The sequence below is a fragment of the Bubalus bubalis genome, chromosome 2 (assembly GCF_019923935.1).
Source record: "Bubalus bubalis isolate 160015118507 breed Murrah chromosome 2, NDDB_SH_1, whole genome shotgun sequence".
Classification (NCBI taxonomy): Eukaryota; Metazoa; Chordata; class Mammalia; order Artiodactyla; family Bovidae; genus Bubalus; species Bubalus bubalis.
Window position 1 is genome coordinate 182,981,020 of NC_059158.1, and position 20,944 is coordinate 183,001,963.

The 20,944-nt window shown below is 60.9% G+C and overlaps 1 protein-coding gene across 6 annotated transcripts in view; it reads left to right on the forward strand.

The window, feature by feature from the left end:
• Nucleotides 1-20,944, forward strand: part of HSPG2 (heparan sulfate proteoglycan 2) — a 108,246-nt gene that overhangs the window by 83,431 nt on the left and 3,871 nt on the right. For all 6 annotated transcript variants that reach the window (XM_044938139.2, XM_044938140.2, XM_044938141.2 and 3 more), the window contains 34 exons: nt 259-397; nt 492-643; nt 1,246-1,381; nt 1,499-1,650; nt 1,845-1,983; nt 2,535-2,686; nt 2,910-3,057; nt 4,248-4,399; nt 4,967-5,108; nt 5,429-5,580; nt 5,979-6,120; nt 6,209-6,349; nt 6,670-6,804; nt 7,031-7,212; nt 7,797-7,992; nt 8,280-8,459; nt 8,786-9,046; nt 10,751-10,955; nt 11,457-11,554; nt 12,307-12,573; nt 13,645-13,754; nt 13,956-14,103; nt 14,200-14,316; nt 14,921-15,032; nt 15,699-15,843; nt 15,930-16,029; nt 16,174-16,283; nt 16,424-16,532; nt 17,128-17,226; nt 17,577-17,798; nt 18,101-18,345; nt 19,006-19,177; nt 19,269-19,391; nt 19,478-19,534. In XM_044938139.2, the coding sequence (XP_044794074.2) occupies nt 259-397; nt 492-643; nt 1,246-1,381; nt 1,499-1,650; nt 1,845-1,983; nt 2,535-2,686; nt 2,910-3,057; nt 4,248-4,399; nt 4,967-5,108; nt 5,429-5,580; nt 5,979-6,120; nt 6,209-6,349; nt 6,670-6,804; nt 7,031-7,212; nt 7,797-7,992; nt 8,280-8,459; nt 8,786-9,046; nt 10,751-10,955; nt 11,457-11,554; nt 12,307-12,573; nt 13,645-13,754; nt 13,956-14,103; nt 14,200-14,316; nt 14,921-15,032; nt 15,699-15,843; nt 15,930-16,029; nt 16,174-16,283; nt 16,424-16,532; nt 17,128-17,226; nt 17,577-17,798; nt 18,101-18,345; nt 19,006-19,177; nt 19,269-19,391; nt 19,478-19,534 (5,140 nt within the window). The remainder of the gene's footprint in view (nt 1-258; nt 398-491; nt 644-1,245; nt 1,382-1,498; nt 1,651-1,844; nt 1,984-2,534; nt 2,687-2,909; nt 3,058-4,247; nt 4,400-4,966; nt 5,109-5,428; nt 5,581-5,978; nt 6,121-6,208; nt 6,350-6,669; nt 6,805-7,030; nt 7,213-7,796; nt 7,993-8,279; nt 8,460-8,785; nt 9,047-10,750; nt 10,956-11,456; nt 11,555-12,306; nt 12,574-13,644; nt 13,755-13,955; nt 14,104-14,199; nt 14,317-14,920; nt 15,033-15,698; nt 15,844-15,929; nt 16,030-16,173; nt 16,284-16,423; nt 16,533-17,127; nt 17,227-17,576; nt 17,799-18,100; nt 18,346-19,005; nt 19,178-19,268; nt 19,392-19,477; nt 19,535-20,944) is intronic.

A 20,944-nucleotide genomic window follows, 5' to 3' on the forward strand; every position in this document is an offset into this window, starting at 1 on the left:
TGCATTGCAGGCGGATTCTTTACCAACTCCACTATTAGGGAATCCATCTACTCCATCGGACATCCACAAATGCTGATCCTCTACTTCCTCCCACTAGACCCAGTCCCAAAACCCCGTCAAAGGAGCTGAAGGGTCCTGAATGCTGGTTCTCCCCAGAAGAGCTTCCCTCAGGCTCTTTCAGGATGGGTGGGGGAGGCCAGGGAAGGGAGCCTGAACTGTGAACCCCAAGCGCAGCTCTGAACCTGCCCGGCCTCCCAGGTGCACGGCTCCAGGCTGCGGCTGCCCCAGATGACGCCAGCGGACTCCGGGGAGTATGTGTGCCGCGTGGTCAGCGGCTCAGGCACCCAGGAGGCCTCGGTCCTCGTCACCATCCAGCAACGCCGTGGCCCCACCCGCTGTGAGTGTCCCAGGGTCACCGCAGACGGGCTGGGAGGGGCCGCTCCACCCTCGCTGGCTCCCACGCCCTGACCCCCCTCTCTCCCCGCTCCCAGACCAGAACGTGGTGTACCCCGTCCGCATCGAGTCCTCCTCTGACTCCCTGGCCAATGGGCGCACCCTGGACCTCAACTGCCTGGTGGCCAGCCAAGCCCCCCATACCATCACCTGGTACAAGCGTGGAGGCAGCCTCCCCAGCCGGCACCAGGTATGGAGCCAGCGAGCCAGGAGGGCGCACGCCGGGGGGCGTGACCGGCCCCCACGGGAACCAGGAGGAGCTCCTCACAGCCCCCTCTGTGCTCATTCAGTCATTCAACACACAGCGAGCGTTCTTGCCAGAGGGGCCCTGGCTGGTGCTGGGGACACGGAGAGGAGTCCCACTGGCCTGCGTGGGTCCAGTACAGAATATTCTGTAATTTGCTCACTCCTGGCCCTTCCCCGAGAACCTGCTCCAGGCCGCGTCCCACTCCCGCCACTGAGAATTCTAAGGGGATGAGACCAGGCATGCCCTCGGGTAGCTCAAAGACTATTGGGCAAGGCAGGTTTGCCGTGTGACAGCCCTGTAGAAAAAGTCCCCACGGAGGGCCTCGGCGGGCTTGCTGGAGGGGTGACGGCTGAGAAAGAGTGCAAAGGCTGGAGGCACCCTGCACCCAGCCCAGAAGCTCAGAAAGGCCATTGACGGAGTTCAGGAGGAGACCAGGGTGGGGGCAGCTCCCCCCTACCCTCCCCAAAGCAAGGCAGCAAGGCTGCCAGAGTCTGGGAGAGGTGGAGCGGCCGCGCCCCAACCCACTGACACCTGCTGTGCCTTAGATCATGGGCTCCAGGCTTCGGATCCCCCAGGTGACACCCGCAGACTCGGGTGAGTACGTGTGCCACGTCAGTAACGGTGCCGGCTCCCAGGAGACCTCACTCATCGTCACCATCCAGGGCGGTGACTCCTCCCACGGTGAGCACTGCCGAGGGCAGGGGGTCAGGCGAGTGGGTGCCGGGGGAGGTAGTGAGGTCCTGACAGTGGTCACTGCCATCTAACTCTGGCTGTCTGGCCCATCCTCTCGGTCCCCAGTGCCCAGTGTCTCCCCACCGATCAGGATCGAGTCCTCGTCCCCCACGGTGGTCGAAGGACAGACCCTGGATCTGAACTGCGTGGTCGCTGGGCAGCCCCAGGCCACCATCACGTGGTATAAGCGTGGGGGCAGCCTTCCCGCTCGACACCAGGTATGGAGCGGAGCCCGGCCATGGGGTGGGCAGCTCGGAGACAGCCCCCAGGGCAAGTGGCCCGAAGCGTTAGCTGTTGGTCCTTCCTCCTGCTGAGGCAAGACAGAGGGTGGCCTCAGCCAACCTGATGGAGGAAGCCTGATCCAGCCGGTGACCCCTCAGCCCCTCAACCCCCTCCGTCTCTGCACCCCCAGGCCCACGGCTCCCACCTAAGGCTGCACCAGATGTCCGTGGCAGATTCAGGCGAGTATGTGTGCCGGGCCAACAACAACATCGATGCCCTGGAGGCCTCCATCGTGGTCTCAGTCTCCCCCGGCACCGGTAGCCCCTCCGGTGAGTCCAATGAGTGACCCAGGCAGGGAGTGGGAGATGCTGGTACCCGTGTTTCCTGGGGAGGAAGGGCTCTGTAGTCAGGGCACTCAGACGAGGTGGTGGGCCAGGACGAGGGCTCCCCAGAAAGAAGCCTGGGTTCACACCCTGCCAACGCCACTAAGGACCTTGAGGGAGAGACTTCCCTCTCGGCTTCGGTGCCGTCGTCAGTGAAGCGGGGATATGGGTCATTTCAGCCTCAGAGAGCTGTCCCGTACAGTGGCCACTAGCCACGCTTGACCTTCATGTTTCAATAACCAAGTGCACAGGAGCTGCCCTAGCTGGTAGCTGCTACTACATCAGTGTGGGTGGTAAACGCGCCCATCATCGCAGGAAGTCGGTGAATTTTGTGAGGCTGACATGAGTTGATAATGCACAGAAAGCACTTAGATCAGTGCCTGGCATCCTGTAATAAGTGTTAGCGTTCCTACCTGGAGGGCAGTGGGAGTTTCCGCAGTTGAGGCTCCCAAATGACTTAGGACCAAAGCCCTGGCTCTCTGTCTCTGTGCCCCCAGGCCCCGGCGGGACCATGCCTATCAGGATCGAGTCGTCGTCTTCCCACGTGGCCGAAGGGCAGACCCTGGATCTGAACTGCGTGGTCCCCGGCCAGGCCCACGCACAGGTCACGTGGCACAGGCGTGGAGGCAGCCTCCCGGCTCACCACCAGGTGGGGGCGTGAGTGGGGGGCAGGACCTAGTAGGAGGGCTGCTGGATGTGGGCGCCCCGGCTTGGGGCCTGTCCCTCACGCCCTGCCCTGGGGGGAGACCTGGGAGCCCCCCGTGGGACACGGGGCCTGCCTGGGTCAGAGGCTGAGCCCCGGGCCCCAGCCTCCAAGGCCGGATCCTCCACGCCGCCTCACTTCTGCTTCTCTCCCGCGCCGTGCCCCTCAGACCCACGGCTCACGCCTGCGGCTGCACCGGGTGTCCCCGGCCGACTCGGGCGAGTACGTGTGCCGCGTGGCCCTCGGCTCTGGGCCCCTGGAGGCCTCCGTCCTGGTCACCATTGAAGCTTCCGGCTCTGGCACCGTTGTCGTCCCCGGTGAGGATCCCTGCGGTGGGGCTGGGCGGCTGGAGGAAGGGACCCAGGTCGGGAGCCAGAGCGAACGGGTTTTGTCCCCAGGGGCCCGAGAACACGGAGCCAAGAGCCTGGCTTGCGGGGCTTGCGCCCCCAGCACTCTGCCCACGCTCTGAAATGTTGCACGAGGCATTGCTTGTGGGGCTTGCGCCCCCAGCACTCTGCCCACGCTCTGAAATGTTGCACGAGGCATTGCTTGCGGGGCTTGCGCCCCCAGCACTCTGCCCACGCTCTGAAATGTTACACGAGGCGCTCCTGTGTCGCTTTCCGCATCTGGTCAAGTGGGGCTGGTAGAGCCCTTGCAACAATGACGCAGGTTCCTTAAAAGGCTGCAACGTGCACCTCTGGGGTCAGAGAGGGTGACTCTAAGCGGTACCCTGATGAACACCTTTTATATCGATGCTGGTATACTAGACAAAAAACAGCAACAAGTCAGACCTGTCACAACTGCATGGAAATCATTGCCTGTAATGGGGCTGTGTATTTAAGGCTCATCTTCAGTGACTCACTTAAAAAGGAAAATGGAAAGGAATTAACAGCACAGGCAGCGTGTGGCTGTAAGAGGATTCATGATAATAGTACCTGAGCTGCTGAGTAATGAGCATGATACACACTTATTAGGTGGTGGGCCCTGGTATATTTACACATAGGAACTCATTTCCCCCTCACAGTAAGCGTTTGAGGTTGGTATGATGGTTCTCTCTGTTTTACAGATGGGGAAACTGACGCATGGGAAGGTTTCTTTTGTTTGTTTGTTTGTTCGTTTAGTTTAGTTTTTTTTTTTAATAGCTTTCCAAAGGTTCCACAACTGATAAATAACAGGGCTGGGTTTTGAACTCAGGCAGTGTGGCCCCAGAGTCTGGGTTCTTAGCCACATACTATGCAAGTCCGGGAAACATTAGTGATCCGTGTGGAGGGCCCCGGCCCTGAGCCCCGGCCGCCAGCGATGATGTGAGCTCAGGAGATGGTGGGCCATCGTCTAGAGAATGAGGCGCCTCTGTGCCCCTGGCTAACCCAGCTGCTCCAGGCCTCAGAGGAACGGGAAGGGGGACAATCAGGACTGTCGTCGCGTAGCCTCTGAACACCTGGGCACCCAGGGGCAGGGGCTGAGGGTGCACGGAGCCCCAGCTCACTGACTTCTTCCTGTGGGCCAGCCCCGGGCGGAGCTCCACCCATCCGCATCGAGACCTCCTCCTCCCACGTGGCCGAAGGGCAGACCCTGGATCTAAAATGTGTGGTGCCCGGCCAGGCCCATGCTCAGGTCACCTGGCACAGGCGTGGAGGCAGCCTCCCTGCTCGGCACCAGGTATGGAGTCTGAAGAAAGCAGGGTGCGGGCACCTCCTCCCCACTCCCCCTGCCCAGGAGGGAAGGTGGCCCCAGCGCATTCAAGGCTTCAGGAGAAATGGCAGCAGAAGGTCACTGGGGGTCAGGGGGTCAAGGGCAAGCTGGACATGGTTGGGCTAAACCCTTCATATCAAGGGCTGCCCAGAACCTTGGCATGAATTAGGAAAGGACACCTCTTGAACTTCCCCAGTGGTTAAGACTCCAATGCAGGGGGAATGAGTTCAATCCCTGGCTGGGGAACTAAGATCTAACATGCTACAGAGTACAGCCAAAAATTAAAAAAACAAACAAACAAAGCAACAGAAAAGAACACTCTTACTCATGACACTGCTTTCTCCTGCCAGGAAAAATGTAACAGAAAACATCCTCTGCGGTGTCTAATGTCAGAAGGGGGTCGCCTTTGGCAGGAGACCGCCTCCGCAGTGGCCCGTGACGGTTCTGCGGGACGGGTTTCAGGGCTGGGGCAACTGAAAAACTTGGCCACCAGCCTCCACCCCCCGCCAAGTTCACTCTCCCCACCCTGGCCAGGTCCACGGCCCGCTGCTGAGGCTGAACCACGTGTCCCCCGCCGACTCTGGCGAATACTCCTGCCAAGTGTCCAGCAGCACGGGCACCCTGGAGGCTTCCGTCCTGGTCACAATCGAGGCTTCCAGCCCAAGTCCCATTCCTGGTGAGCGACAAGAGCCGCGGGTGGTGCTGGGGCGCAGGCTTGGGGCCCCTTCCTGGCCTTGTTCCTCCTGCTCTCCCGCAGGGCTCTAGCCCTTGGCTGCAGGAAGGTCCCCAACCACTGGGGACCAAGGTCTCACGTGGCACCCCAGCCCCCAGGGGTCCGAGACTCTTCTTAAGTCAGTGGCACTCAGCCATGTCAGCTGCTCTGAAGCCAGCGCACCTTCAAAGAGCACCAGGTGGTGCTCACTGCCCCCCGCCTTCGGCGTCTGCCTGCACCCCTAGAGCCTCGGCTTTCCCACCCACTGCCCATTGTGTCCACAGCCCCAGGACTCGCCCAGCCCATCCACATCGAGGCCTCCTCCTCCCACGTGACTGAAGGGCAGACCGTCGATCTGAACTGCGTGGTCCCCGGGCAGGCCCACGCCCAGGTCACATGGCACAAGCGCGGGGGCAGCCTGCCCGCCCGGCACCAGGTACGGGGGCCCTGGATGGCGAGGAATCCAGAATGGGCCAGGTCTGACCTGCGGTTACCTTCTGCCTCCCCGACCTTCTCCGTACAAACCCCGGCCTGCCTGGGGACCCTAGGGGATCAAATGCTTTCCTGCAAGGAGTTATCACCAGCCGGAGAGTCAAGAGACCTGGGTTCTTCTCCTGGCTCTGCTGCTGAATCATCTCCTGAGCCAGTTTTCCCCTCTACAAAGGGGATATGTTGGGCTTGTAGGTGTCTGTGAACCACCCTCCCCTCTCCAGCTGGAGCTCTGAGCTCCTGAGACCCAAGGGAGAACTCTTTACACACTGGCACAGCTGGGCTCGGGGGCTTGCCCTGCCCCAAGTGCTTTGGCATGACGGCCACCCCTCATCATTCCGACAGACCCACGGCTCCCGGCTACGGCTCCACCACGTCTCCCAGTCTGACTCTGGAGAATACGTATGTCGCGTGGTTGGCGGCTCAGGGTCCGAGCAGGAAGCCTCCTTCACCATCACTGTCCCACCCAGCGCGGGGTCCTCCTACCGTGAGTGAGGCAGACACCATGGGCCAGGGGAGGCGGGGAGACCCTGGAACCCACACAGCCCTGCCCAGCCCAGCCCTCTGCCCCCCAGGTCTTAGGAGCCCTGTGATCTCCATCGACCCACCCAGCAGCACCGTGCAGCAGGGCCAAGATGCCAGCTTCAAGTGCCTCGTCCATGACGGGGCAGCCCCCATCAGCCTTGAGTGGAAGACTCGGAACCAGGAGCTGGAGGGTGAGCTGGGCCGGGTGCAGGGGGGGCTAGAGATGGGTACGAATGCACGATGACAACCACTGGAGGCTGGGTGGAGGGGACCCTGGCACCAAACTCACCGTGTGACCCTTGGTAAAGCCCTTCTCCCTGGGGTCTGGATGTCCCAATGTGGATGGGGACAGGGCCGGACCCAGAAGTGTCTCCATCTTCATTGGTCATCTGTGACCTCGTGAGCTGGATACACCCAGACCAGAGGGGTTGGGGCATGGGGCGCTGGTGCGCCTCCTGGCAGCTCCCAGGCAGGAGGACACCCTCACTGACCGTACCCTCCCTGATGCCAGACAACGTCCGCATCAGCCCCAATGGCTCCATCATCACCATCGTGGGCGCCCGGCCCAGCAACCACGGTACCTACCGCTGCGTGGCTTCCAATGCCTACGGCGTGGCCCAGAGTGTCGTGAACCTCAGCGTGCATGGTGAGGGCCTTCGACCCCGCAGGCTCTGCCTTCCTATTTCCAGCCCCAATTCCCACCTCTGCCCCTCGCCTCTCTCTTGGGCATTCTCCTTCTCTGAGCCTCGGTCCCTACGTGGGTTCAGTGGGGAGACCAGTGCCCACTGGCAGCTGCCGACAAGGGGGCTGTGACAGGGCACGTGGCCAGCAGGGCCCCGCGTGTGTGTCAGCCATGCCGCTCCTCTGGACAGGGCCCCCTACGGTGTCCGTGCTCCCCGAGGGCCCTGTGCGGGTGAAGCTGGGAAAGGACGTCACCCTGGAGTGTGTCAGTTCCGGGGAGCCCCGCTCTTCTGCTCGCTGGACCCGGATCGGTGCCCCCACCCACTTGGAGCAGCGGGCGCATGGGCTCCTGGACAGCCACACAGTGCTGCAGGTGAGGCCAGGGAGGTCTCACCTCTGGACCTGAGGCCCAGTCAGAGCCCATCCTTGAGCAGATACTTGGAGGAGAGAGTGGTGGGTCACCAGATGGGTGATGAATTGGTGGAGAAGGGGAGGGTTAGGCGGATGATGGGTAGATTGGAAGACAGTCAGGAAGAAAGAAGGAAAGTGGAGAAAAGGGAAGGAGGAAAGAACGGATTGAAGGATAGGTGGTGGGGTGGGTCAGTGGATGGATAGATGGGTGGGTGGATGGATGGATGGGTGGGTGGATGGGTAGGTGGATGGATGAGTGGGTGGGTGGGTAGGTAGATGGGTGGATGAGTGGGTAGATGGATGGGAGGGTAGATGGGTGGATGGTATATGGATGGATGAACAGAGGGGTGGGGTGACTGGATGGGCAAGTAAATGCGTGGACTGGTGGGACATCTTGAGTGTGAGCTCTCAAGTAACCAGTCAAATAGGAAAGCTAAAAACGGATGAACAAGTAGAGGAAAGAGTTTAAAACCAAGCCAAAAGCTAGGGGCTGCCGCCAAGGTACCCCCCTCAAAGCCCCCTAACCAAGACTCTTGCTTCTTCCAGATTTCATCAGCTAAACCGTCAGATGCGGGCACCTACGTCTGCCTAGCTCAGAATGCACTGGGCACGGCGCAGAAGCGAGTGGAAGTGATTGTAGACACGGGTGCCGTGGCCCCGGGGGCCCCCCAGGTCCAGGTGGAAGAAGTCGAGCTGACCGTGGAAGCCGGACACACAGCCACCCTGCGCTGCTCAGCCACAGGTGCGGACGGGCGCGGGCCCACGGGCAGGCGGGGGCACGGGCCCACGGGCGGGCGGGGGTGCGGGCCCACGAGGCGGGCGGAGCCGCGGGCCCAGAATTTAGACATCTTTGGAGACCCAAAGACGGTGTCATGCCCAGGGAGGGGGCAGTCACCCAGCGATGGCTCAGGGGCCCGCTTAGCGGCCCCCATGAAAAAGCAAGCTCGCCCAAGTCCCTTCCTGACCACGCCGCCCCCCAGCCAATCCTGGGGGACAGCGCAGACCAACCTCTGCCGCTCCACTCTGCAGGCAGCCCCAAGCCCACCATCCACTGGTCCAAGCTGCGTTCCCCGCTGCCCTGGCAGCACCGGCTGGAAGGCGACACGCTCATCATCCCGCGGGTGGCCCAGCAGGACTCGGGCCAGTACATCTGCAACGCCTCCAGCCCGGCCGGGCACGCAGAGGCCACCGTCGTCCTGCACGTAGAGAGTAAGGCCCTGGCCCACCCTCCCCAGGCTACCTTCTCTGCACCGCATGGAGGTCCAAGCGCCCCTCACCACCCCCAGCCAGGCTCCACGTCCGTCCCAGATGGAACCCCAGGAGCCCCATCTGGAGGGTCGCAGACCCCTCCAGACCCCGGGAGCCTGCCCTCCCCTAACACGCACATGCCCGCCTGGGACCTGGCCTGCCCTCATCCCCAGTCCTCGGGGCTCAGCATCCTTCGGCTTCGCCGGTCCCTTTGGCCAGTTGCTGGGGCCCAGCGCCAGCTGCCGCCCTGACCTCTGTGTCTCCCCCACCCCCACCCCCGACCCTAGGCCCGCCCTACGCCACCACCGTCCCGGAGCACGCCTCGGTGCGAGCCGGGGAGGCCGTGCAGCTGCAGTGTCTGGCTCACGGGACCCCCCCGCTGACCTTCCAGTGGAGCCGTGTGGGTGGCCACCTCCCAGCAAGGGCCACCTCCAGGAACGAGCTGCTGCTGTTCGAGGCCGCGGCCCCTGAGGACTCGGGCCGCTACCGCTGCCAGGTCACCAACAGGGTGGGCTTGGCTGAGGCCTTCGCCCAGGTGCTCGTCCAAGGTGAGCGGCTGCGGCTCAGGCTGGGCAGGACGGGGGGTCCATTTTTCCTCTAGGCACTCGTCTGAGCCCTTCACTTACCCCACAGCTGGCACCTCACTTGGGGCACAAAGCCCCCCCTTGATTACTCTAGCGGGAACTCCTGCCTTTTCCCTGTTCCCCAAGGCCCGAGGCAGGCCTGCCTCCTCCAGAAAGACCCGACTCACTGCTCTCGGCACCTGTAGCTCTCACCGCTGTGTCCCCCGCCCCGCTCCTGGACATTGACCTCACACTGCCGGAGGCTATGTTTACATAAGTACCCCAGCCTGCCTCACCTGCCAGACTGGACAATCAGGGCAGGGCCCGAGTCCGGACCTAGCAGCTCCGGGCTTGTCCACCCACAGCACCCAGAACGGGCCGTGTAAATGCCAGACGGTGACCACGAGGAGTGTGTGCTGGGGCAGCACCCCAGCTGCCCAGGCTCTCAGCAGGTTTCCAGGGAATCCAGCGTCTCCGTGGTCTCCTTGGGAGCCCCAGGCCAGAGTCAGCCCGGGTCCTGGGTTCAATGCCCCAGCTCCATTGCCTGATGGCTGTGCGACCTTGGCCAAGTCAGTGGACCGCAAGCTTCATTGTTTTCATCCTGTCAGGTAGAGAGGACGAGGTTAGCACACAGGCTGACTTAGAAAGATACACGTATGTAGAGCCTGGAGCAGGTAGTGGGCGCTTGGTAAATGGTGGTAATATGCATTTGACCCACTCACCTACCCGGACAGGTAGGTGCCTTCACCTGGGATCTTCCTATTTTCTGTAAATTCTTATTCACTTATTGATTGATTGATTGATTTTTGGCTGTGCTGGGTCTTCACTGCTTTGCAGGGGCCTCTCAAGTTGCAGAAGTGGGGGCTGCTGTCTCGTGCTGCAGTGACTTCTCTTGTTGCGGAACACAGGCCCTGGGCACAGGGGCTTAGTAGCTGTGGTCTGCGGGCTGAGCAGTTGCAGCTCCTGGGCTCCAGAGCACAGGCTTCGGTAGTCGTGGTGCCCGGGCTTAGTTGCTCAGTGGCAAGGAGCATCTTCTTAGATCAGGGATCAAATCCATTTTCCCCTGCACTGGCAGGCAGATTCCTATCCCCTGCGCCACCAGGGAAGCCCCCTCCTGTTTTAGACTAGGGTCAGAATAGCTTTTGCTGTCCTTCCTTCAAATGTCCGAGTCTTTCCAAGACCGAACCCTCCCGAAGTCCAGGAGCCTGTGAAAGCACAGTCCAGCACTTCACAGACTTTTTTTCTTTCATACGCATTTATTTGGCTGCGTTGGGTCTTAACCGCAGCACACAGGACCTTTCGTTGCAGCGTGCGGTCGTCTCTCTAGTCGTGACCCAGGCTCTGCAGGTGTGGCTTGCAGGCTTAGTTGTCCTACGGCACGTGGAACCTCAGTTCCCTGACCAGGGGTTGAACCTGCGTCCCTTGCCTTGGGAGGTGGTTTCTTCATTACTGGACCACCAGGGAAGTCCCCACAGACCCTTATATGTGTCGATTAAATAATTAAACAAGTGAGCAGGTGAATGAATCTGCCAGTAAAGGGTCTTTTTACCCTGGTCAGAGAGGCAAATGGGAGAAGTAAGTCCTTTGGATGTTAGGATGGGGGTTCCCGGGTCCTGGCGCAGCATCGGAGATATCACACACACACACACACACACACACACTCTCACAACCTCGTACCTGTCCCCGCAGGCCCCTCTGGCTCTCTCCCTGCCACGCCCGCACCAGCAGGATCTGCACCCACAGTCCAGGTCACGCCTCAGCTGGAGACCAAGAGCATAGGGGCCAGCGTGGAGTTCCACTGTGTCGTGCCCAGCGACCCAGGCACCCAGCTCCGCTGGGTCAAGGAGGGGGGTCCGCTGCCTCCCGGCCACAGCGTGCATGATGGGGTGCTCCGGTGAGTGGGGTGCGGCGCCCCCACCCCAGGCACACAGTGGGGCTGTTGGAATCCCTGCCCTACAGGGAGGGCTGAGCATGCAACGATGGCCTTGAGAAGTCACTCCCTGAGCCTCAGGGCTGTCTGTCATGCAGTGGGTTACGCGAGACCCCAGAGCACTTAACACAGCGCTCAGCACAGGGAAGGGCTGCAGTCCTCAGTGGCCCATGTCTGTATTGTTGTTAAAGGCAAGTTGAACAGGCTCTGGGGCCAGTTACATACACGTGGCCCAGATTGCAGCTCTGCTGCCTGATAACTGTGTGACCCTGAGCTCTAGACCAGAAGGTCTTGGTGTGAAATGGGTGTGGTGACATTCACCCTCCCTGCTCGTCTCCTAAGGTTCTGGGGAGACTAGAAATTTACATCCTGTGCTGATCTCTGACAGCTTTTAACTCCTACACAGTTGCCAAATATTCTCAGCAGTTGTTTTTATTCATTGATGTCTTATTTGCTTCTTCACAGAATCCAGAACTTGGACCAGAATTGCCAAGGAACCTATGTGTGCCAGGCCCAGGGACCATGGGGACAGGCCCAGGCCAGTGCCCAGCTGGTTGTCCAAGGTAGGAGGGTGGCTTCAGGCTTCTACTAAGAGCAGGGGACAGAGATGAAAGGCTTAGGGACCATATTCCCCAAGAAACCCCTTGAGTGAGTGATAGTCACTCTGATTTCCAACTCTTTGCAACCGCATGGACTGTAGCCACCAGGCTCCTTTGTTAATAGAATTTTCCAGGCAAGAATACTGGAGTGGGTTGCCATTTCCTTCTCCAAAGAAACCCCTTGAATGTGTACAAATAAAGAGAATTATTTGATTGTATCTTGCTTACATCTGGGCTCCCCTGGTGGCTCAGCTGATAAAGAGTCCACCTGCAATGTGGGAGACCTGGGTTCGATTCCTGGGTTGGGAAGATTCCCTGGAGAAGAGAAAGGCGACCCACTCCAGTATTCTGGCCCGGAGAATCCCATGGACTGTATAGTCCAGGGGGTCACAAAGAGTCGGACACGACGGAACAACTTTCACTAGCAGAGAGTAAGGGAGCTTATGAATCTTGCAAAGGAGGGCAGGGAGAAGGAAGATGCGTGGAGTTTGTGGGTGCTTAGACAAACCAGTGAAAATGACGGCGGATGCACCCGTGAGGAAGTGAATGAACGAAAGAGCTAACAAGTGCGTGTGCTGAGAAGTGGGCACAGGAAAAGGCAAGCGAAATGATGGCGGCCTCGGCTGCAGTGTCCACCTGTCCGGGGTTGTCTGCGGCCTCCCCGAGCCCGGGCCTCAGCCGGCTGGCCTCACCCCATCTACCACCATCCTCCCCAGCTCTGCCATCCGTACTCATCAACATCCGGACCTCCGTGCAGTCCGTGGTGGTTGGCCACGCCGTAGAGTTCGAGTGCCTGGCCCTGGGGGACCCCAAGCCCCAGGTGACGTGGAGCAAAGTGGGCGGGCGCCTGCGGCCGGGTATCGTGCAGAGCGGAGGCATCGTCAGGATCGCCCGCGTGGAGTTGGCCGACGCAGGGCAGTACCGCTGCACCGCCACCAACGCCGCGGGCACCACTCAGTCCCACGTGCTGCTGCTCGTGCAAGGTGAGGGCCGGGGGGGCTGGGCGTGCTCGGCCGCCTCCTGCCCACCCTGCCCTCCTCCTTCTTCCCACTCGTGCGGGGAGTTTCAGCTCAGTGTGTTTAGGGAGCGGGTTTCCTAACAAGCAGGGCTTCCCTGGTAGCTCAGTTGGTAAAGAATCCCCCTGCAATGCAGGAGACCCCGGTTTGATTCCTGGGTTGGGAAGATCCCCTGGAGATGGGATAGGCTACCCACTCCAGTGTTCTGGCCTGGAGAATTCCATGGACTGTATGGTCCATGGGGTCACAAACAGCTGGACACGACCAAGCCACTTTCACTTTCACTTTTCCTAACAAGCAGGTGCAGCAGGGGATAGACGTGAGTGGTCCTCTGGGGCAGCTGGAACTCGCAGGGAAACCTGTGCCACGGGGCATCAGGAGAAAATCAGATGCGTAGTCCTCACCTGAAGGACTGCCTGCTCTGTGAGGAGGGCCTGTAGCCCACACTGATGGCAGGGACAACACAGACACAAAGCAGATATACGAGGCAGTAAAACTTGAGGCTTCCCTGGTGGCCCCGCGGTTAAGACTTCATGCTTCCACTACCAGGCGTGAGGGTTCAGTCCACTGGTCAGGGAACTGAGATCTCACATGCCACGTGGCATGGCAAAAAAGATTAAAGATTTTTAAATTAAAACAAAGAACTGAAACACGGGCATAGATGATACCAGGCAGTTATAATCTGTGTGTTCTTCAAAAGCTATTCCTTTTCACCCCAGGCCCTCTGACTCGCCCCCAAACTCACCCCGCTGCCATAGTACCCCCTTTTCAGGTCCCCCGAGGGCTGCACAATGTTCCAGCCCGGTGGGTTTTCGAGGCTCAGTCTGTGGACTCAGCTGGACACGTCCCCGAGCCCTGGCTCTGCCAGGTTCCATCATTGCAACCAGGAGTGAACGGCTCCTTTGCCTCCAAGCCACAGCTCCCTCATCTGTGAAACGGGGAGACAGTGCCTCCCTCCCAGGGAGGGCGTGAGGATTAAACGAGTCAGGCAGTGGCCGCCATCAGGCTGACGGCCTGCGTCCCCCTCCTTCCTCTCAGCCTTGCCCCAGATCTCAACGCCCCCTGAGGTCCGCGTGCCCGCGGGTTCTACAGCTGTCTTCCCTTGCATGGTCTCTGGCTACCCCTCTCCTGAAATCACCTGGAGCAAGGTAACTGCTGGGCAGGGGGCCGGCAGGTGTGCCTGAATGGCTGGAACCAGGTCTTCTGTGTGTCACTGTCCCCAGGACCCTCAGGCTTGGCACAGAGTCTGCGCTCCGGGTCTGAGGGTGGGGGCCCCAGACTGGGGGTGAGGGGCAGGCCCCACGGAGGTGCCGGCCACGGCCAGGGTCACAGTGCTGGTGTGTCTGCAGCTGGACGGGAACCTGCCGCCCGACAGCCGCCTAGAGAACCACATGCTGCTGCTGCCCTCGGTCCAGCCCCAGGATGCGGGCACGTACGTCTGCACCGCCACCAACCGCCAGGGCAAGGTCAAGGCCTTCGCCCAGTTGCAGGTGCCAGGTGAGACCACACACACCCCCACCCCTGCCGGGGGAGCGGCCGCACCCTGCCCCCGCCCCGGGGAGTGTTGTCTGGAACTGTGCTTTCTGCCCACAGAGCGTGTGGTGCCCTACTTCACGCAGACCCCCTACTCCTTCCTGCCGCTGCCCACCATCAAGGACGCCTACAGGAAGTTTGAGATCAAGATCACCTTCCGGCCAGACTCCGCGGATGGTGAGCCGCGGGAGCGGAGCTGATGCTGGGGATCTCCGCGGTCCCTGCCAGCGTGGCACCAGCCCTGGCAGCCGCTGGTCCTCGGACCCCCCTGTCCCGGGGCCCCCAGACCTGCCGGGCTCCCCTGCTCTGGCTCTCTCCTCCGCCTTACTTCTCCATCCACTCCTCTGAGATGCCTGTTCCCAAGCCTCCTGCCTCCAAGTCTGCCACAATGCGGCCGCCCCACCCTCCTGCCCCGCCTCCGCTCCCTCGTCCCTCCTCCCCCCTCACCCTTTCCTCCCCTCTCTCTCTCTCTCTCTCTCATCTGTCTCCTCCCTCCTCTTATGGGTCTCTGACTTGCACTGTCCAGGCCTTCTTCTCTACTCCGGTGAGTCTCTCTGCCTCCCGCTCCTTCTTCAGATTGACCCTCCCTCATAAGTGGAGCAAGTTCAGCTTCTTTCTAGGGACTCTCAGCAAGGCCCTTCTATCTGAGGTCCTGTCCTGAGAGTGAGACGCCCTGGCTGCGTGGGATGTGCCCGAGGGAGGGGCGGGCTCCCCAGCTTGGGGCGGGGGCGGTGGGGTGGGGGCGTGGACGGGGAGGCCCTCACACAGCCGTGCCCACCAGGGATGCTGCTATACAACGGGCAGAAGCAGATCCCAGGGAGCCCTGCCAACCTGGCCAACAGGCAGCCTGACTTCATCTCCTTCGGCCTCGTGGGCGGGAGGCCCGAGTTCCGGTGAGAACCCTCACCCTCCCAGTTTATGGGGGAGGGGGCGCTGGGGGACTAGACTGCAGGAATTCCGATCAGGGGCAGGAAGAAGATGTGGCTGTTATCCTCGATGACCTCCGTTCTGCTGGGGTCAGCACAGCCCACCGGCCGGTGGTGGAGGAACCAGCCTCTGACATGCACAAAACTGCAGCTTGAACACTCAGTGATGCTGAGAGCGACCTTCCAGGGCAAGGCTGCTGGCCAGAACTCCTTCATTCATTCATTCATTCATTCAGCAGTCATTTCTGAATGTGTGCCAGGCACCGATAGAGAGATAAACACAACGGATCAAATTCTGGCCCTTGTGGGAATGTAATGTCCTGGTTGGGGGACACCAGCCGCAAACTAGGAAGGAAAGAAAACGTGATCGCAGAGAGGGTCCTCAGACGAGCAGTGAGGCCACGTGCTAGGCTGCAGGGGCCTGGAGCCAGGCACACTTGGAGCCCCTGGGGCGGCTCTGGACAAGCTCCCAGGGAACAGGTGTAAGGGGGAGAAGGCTTGGGGAGGGTCAGGGGCGGGGTGGGCAGGGAGGCGGTCAATGGCGTCGACCCCTTTGCCGGCCTGGGGCCCTCCCTACAGACCCCACATTCTCTCTCTCCTGCCCTGCCCCCCTACCCCTGCCCCGCGGAGCAGGTTTGACGCAGGCTCAGGCATGGCTACCATCCGCCACCCCACGCCGCTGGCCCTGGGCCAGTTCCACACCGTGACCCTGCTGCGGAGCCTCACCCAGGGCTCCCTGATCGTGGGCAGCCTGGCGCCGGTCAACGGCACCTCTCAGGTGAGACCCAGCTCCATCCCCCCAGGCCCACCCCTCCCCAACCTCCACCCAGCCCGGCTGCCATTCCCCATGTCCCCTCTGCCCAGGGCAAGTTCCAGGGCTTGGACCTGAATGAGGAGCTCTACCTGGGCGGCTATCCCGACTACGGCGCCATCCCCAAGGCGGGGCTGAGCAGCGGCTTCATAGGTGAGCCCCCCTGCCCCCCACCTGCAGCCCTGGCCAGACCTCCCCCCGGGCTGGCCGAGCCCGTGGTCACCCAGGAGGATGTGGTCACCCAGGCCTCCGGGCACCCCCACCTTGGCTCATCCTGTCCACCCGCCCCACCCCCAGGCTGTGTCCGAGAGCTGCGCATCCAAGGCGAGGAGATCGTCTTCCACGACCTCAACCTCACGGCACATGGCATCTCCCACTGCCCCACCTGCCGGGACCGGCCCTGCCAGGTGACCCTCCAGGCCGCACCCTCCTCCTGGCTGCCCCCAGCCACTGCCCTCGGCCGTGACGGAACCCCCCTCCCCAACTCCGTGGGAAGCAGGGGAAGGCCAGGGTGTCCTTAGCCTGACTTTTGGGGGTTGCCTCGCAGAACGGGGGCCAGTGCCAGGACTCGGAGAGCAGCAGCTATGTGTGTGTGTGCCCGGCTGGCTTCACCGGGAGCCGCTGTGAGCACTCACAGGCCCTGCACTGCCACCCAGGTGGGTACCCACCCGCCCCGTCCGTGGCTGCCACACCAGCCTATTCCCTCTGCCCGTCACTGCGTCTGCATACCCACCCTCAACCACCCCCTGCCTCCCCAGCGGTTGAGTACTCACCATGCTCGTGGGTCCTCCCCCAAGTACTTAGACCTTCCTGGCTTCTGACTTCCATCACCGCTTACACCAATTCCCCTCCACCTCACATCTCTGCCACCCAAGGCCTCACCCCGCTTGCTGCACCCAGGCACGGCCCCTGGCCCCCATCACTGCTCCTGGGTATCTACCACCTGTTACCAGGGCACTCATCCCACCCCCCACCTCCCAGGGACTCCTCACCCCCACACCGTAGTGCAGGCGGGTGCAGTCTTCCAGGAACAACACCCGGAGTCACGGGCTCACTCCGCCTTGCTATCCCCCTGGCCTAAGTCCCTTCCCCCTCCCCCGTCTCCCCATGCAGCCCTCCCGGGCTGGCTGGGCTAACCAGCTGAGGCCCCGGCTTCAGTAGGTAGAACCCTGGCATCAGGACCCCTCTCTCTCTCCCTGGACACCTCCATATCCCTCCCACCTCACTGCCCACTGTGTCCCCCACCCCCAGAGGCCTGTGGACCCGACGCCACGTGTGTGAACCGGCCCGACGGCCACGGCTACACCTGCCGCTGCCACCTGGGCCGCTCGGGGATGAGGTGTGAGGAAGGTAAGCAGAGCGGGGGCCTGAGACCCCGGGGATCCCAGGGAGGACAGGGGGAGCTGGGCAGGGCACCCTGAGGCCCTGACGGATCCTGTGGATGATGCAATTATTCCGGAGCCTGAATTCCTTAAGCAAGGGCCCCAGAGAGGAACCCGATCTGATGGGAGACCAGCCTGCTCTGCAGCACCAGGGGGCAGGGAGTCTCAAGGCCGCTGCTGCAGCCACTGCCCAGCGGGTCCCCAGCCTCTGGGACTGGACAGTGGGGGTGAGCAGGGGTCCCGGAGGAAGGCTACCTGCTCGGAGCCCCCCAGGACCCCGGGGTTCCCACTGCCCCAGCTGAGCTGTGGCTGCCGCAGGTGTGACCGTGACCACCCCCTCCCTGTCGGGCACGGACTCCTACCTGGCACTGCCTGCTCTCACCAACACACACCACGAGCTGCGCCTGGACGTGGAGTTCAAGCCGCTGGCGCCCGATGGGGTGCTGCTGTTCAGTGGAGGGAAGAGTGGGCCGGTGGAGGACTTTGTGTCCCTGGCGATGGTCGGCGGCCACCTGGAGTTCCGATACGAGCTGGGCTCAGGTGAGTATGGATACCAAACACAGACGGGCCATGGGCACCGGGCTCTGTGCCCCACTACGCAGGCCCTCTGGGGCCCCAAGAGGCAGGAGGAATAAATTCTGAAGTCAGACCAACAGGAGACCCCTGTTCTTTGCGTCCTTCTCTCCGTCTGACTCGATTCGAGTCCCTAGACCTCTTTGGGGGTTCCTCAGGAGGCACAGAGAGGCTGAAGGAGGTTCTGTGTCTGCTCAAATTCCCGCAGGGGGGTGGGCCAGGGCAGGGGGGCCCATCCACGTGCCAACACTGCCCGGCGTCCTCCCCAGGCCTGGCTGTCCTGCGGAGCGCCGAGCCGCTGGCCCTGGGCCGCTGGCACCACGTGTCTGCAGAGCGTCTCAACAAGGATGGCAGCCTGCGGGTGAATGGCGGGCGGCCCGTGCTGCGCTCCTCACCTGGCAAGAGCCAGGGCCTCAACCTGCACACCCTGCTCTACCTGGGCGGCGTGGAGCCAGCCGTGCAGCTGCCCCCGGCCACCAACGTGAGCGCCCACTTCCACGGCTGTGTGGGTGAGGTGAGCAGACTTCCCGACCACCAACAGGGAAGGCGGGGTGGTCTCGCTTCTTCTGCAGTCAGCCCCGGGTGCTGGGGACTGGACACTTCCCCCTCCGAGCCTCAGTTTCCTCTTCTGTGAAATGGGATGATTGCACCTGCTTTCAAAGGTCATCCCAAGGCGGGACCACTGTGATGGGTGTTTCCCGGGCGCACAGCAGGCCCTGGACTCTGTTCCTCCTTCCCTGATGGCTCAGCTGGTAAAGAATCCGCCCGCAATGTGGGAGACCTGGGTTCGATCCCTGCATTGGGAAGATCCCCTGGAGAAGGGAAAGGCTACCCACTCCAGTATTCTTGGGCTTCCCTGGTGGCTCAGCTGGTAAAGAGTCTGCCTGCAATGCAGGAGACCCGGGTTCGATCCCTGGGTTGGGACGATCCCCTGGAGATGGGAAAGGCTACCCACTCCAGTATTTTGGCCTGGAGAATTCCATGGACTGTATAGTCCATGGGGTCACAAACATTCGGACACACGATTGAGCGACTTTCACACTTTGCCTGCTCTAGTCTCCCACCTCACTGCTCAAGTTGGAGCCTGGGGTCCCCTGATCCCCTCCATCTGCTGGCACACCCGTGCCTCTGCCTGCTGCGTTCTTCAGGTCCCTCCGTGTGCCTGTGCCCACAGGTGTCAGTGAACGGAAAGCGGCTGGACCTCACCTACAGCTTCCTGGGCAGCCGGGGCGTCGGGCAGTGCTATGACAGCTCGCCGTGTGAGCGCCAGCCCTGTCGCCACGGCGCCACGTGCATGCCCGCGGGCGAGTACGAGTTCCAGTGTCTGTGTCGAGACGGCTTCAAAGGTGGGGGAGCCCCCGGGCTGGGAGAGAGGGGGCACGGGGTGAGCAGCGCCCGCTCCGGCCCCTGCCCACTCAGCTTTGCCCCGACCCACAGGAGACCTCTGTGAGCACGAGGAGAACCCTTGCCAGCTCCACGAGCCCTGTCTACACGGGGGCACCTGCCAGGGCACCCGCTGCCTGTGTCCCCCCGGCTTTTCAGGCCCACGCTGCCAACACAGTAAGCACCCCGACTTGTCTCCGCCTTCCCCCTCGGGGCTCCAGGGGCTGGAGACAGCCCACTGACCAGAGTCTGCCCTCCCACAGGCTCCGGACACGGCCTGGTGGGGCCCGACTGGCATCTTGAAGGCAGCGGGGGCAACGGTATGTACCGGGCATAAACAGCCAGAGGAGCTGAGCAGACTTGTCCTTCCCAGACTCTGGGTCTCTCAGCTCCTCTTCCAGTGACCCACTGCCCTCACTGCTCCATCCTGGCCTCTAAATAAAACTGGTGCAGATGAGAGGCTCCCTGGGCAGAGACAGCATAAGGAGAGACGAGCCGCCTAGCGCCGGGTCCGCCCTGTGCGTGCAGGCTGGGTGACCGCGCACTCCTCTCACTTCTGTTCTCTGCTCTGTATTCACGCATAAAGCAACAAAGGCGTACATGTACCCATACCTGCCCGGGAGCAGTAAACATCCGATGAATAAGGCAGGACCTCATTCTCGAGCATTCCACAGTTTGTTTAAAAGCAATGATGATGATTTTACTACCATGTGTAACATGAAGGGCTGGTAGGAGCCTGCGGTATAGCGCGGGGGCCTCAGCTCGGTGCTCTGGGAAGACCTAGATGGGTGGGATGGTGGGGGAGGGGCGGTCCAAAAGGGAAGGATGTAAGTATACATATAGCCAATTCACTTCGCTGTACAGCAGAAGCTAACCTAACATTGTAAAGCAGTTACACTCCAATTTAAAAATGTATTTATTGAACATCATTTACGGGGCTTGTGCTACCTGATTTCTAGATACATATCTTACTTATCACTAATACAATAGGAGAGGTGGTGGTCTAGTGGGTAAGGGTCTGGATTCAAATCCTGGCCCTGCCACTTCCTGCCTGTGTGACTTGGGTGAGTCACTTAACCTCTCTGTACCTCAGTTTCCTCATGTATTAAATAGAAAGAAGCAACATCCTTCCACAAAACTTTGGAAAAAATTTAGTGTGAGAATAAAATTCTTTACTGTATTTAAAACGCTTCAAACAATGCCTGGCCCACAGCGGACACAGAATATTGTCATGTCGTTCAGTCCCTAAGTCCTGTTCGACTCCTTGTGACCCCATGAACTGCAGCACGCCAGGCTTCCCTGCCCTTCATCATCTCCCGGAGCTTGCTCAAACTCATGTCCATTGAGACAGTGATGCAATCCAACCATATCATCTTCTGCTGCCCGCTTCTCCTACAACCCTCAATCTTTCCCAGCATCAGGGTTGTTTCCAGTGAGTCAGCTCCTTGCACCAGGTGGCCCAAGAATTGGAGCTTAAAACTTCAGCACCCATCCCTCCAATGAATATTCAGGGTTGATTTCCTTTAAGATTGATTAATTTGACCTCCTTGCTATCCAAGGGACTCTCAAGAGTATGAAAAAATGCAGAATATTAGCTTTTGTGAATTGTAGCAAAGACATAGGGTTGTGACAAGGATCCAGTTAAAAATTATGTTTGTAGCTGGATGATGTGAAACTTCCTGCCCTGTAACTGGCACAAAGTAGGTGCTCAGTAACTGTTAGCTGCTCCC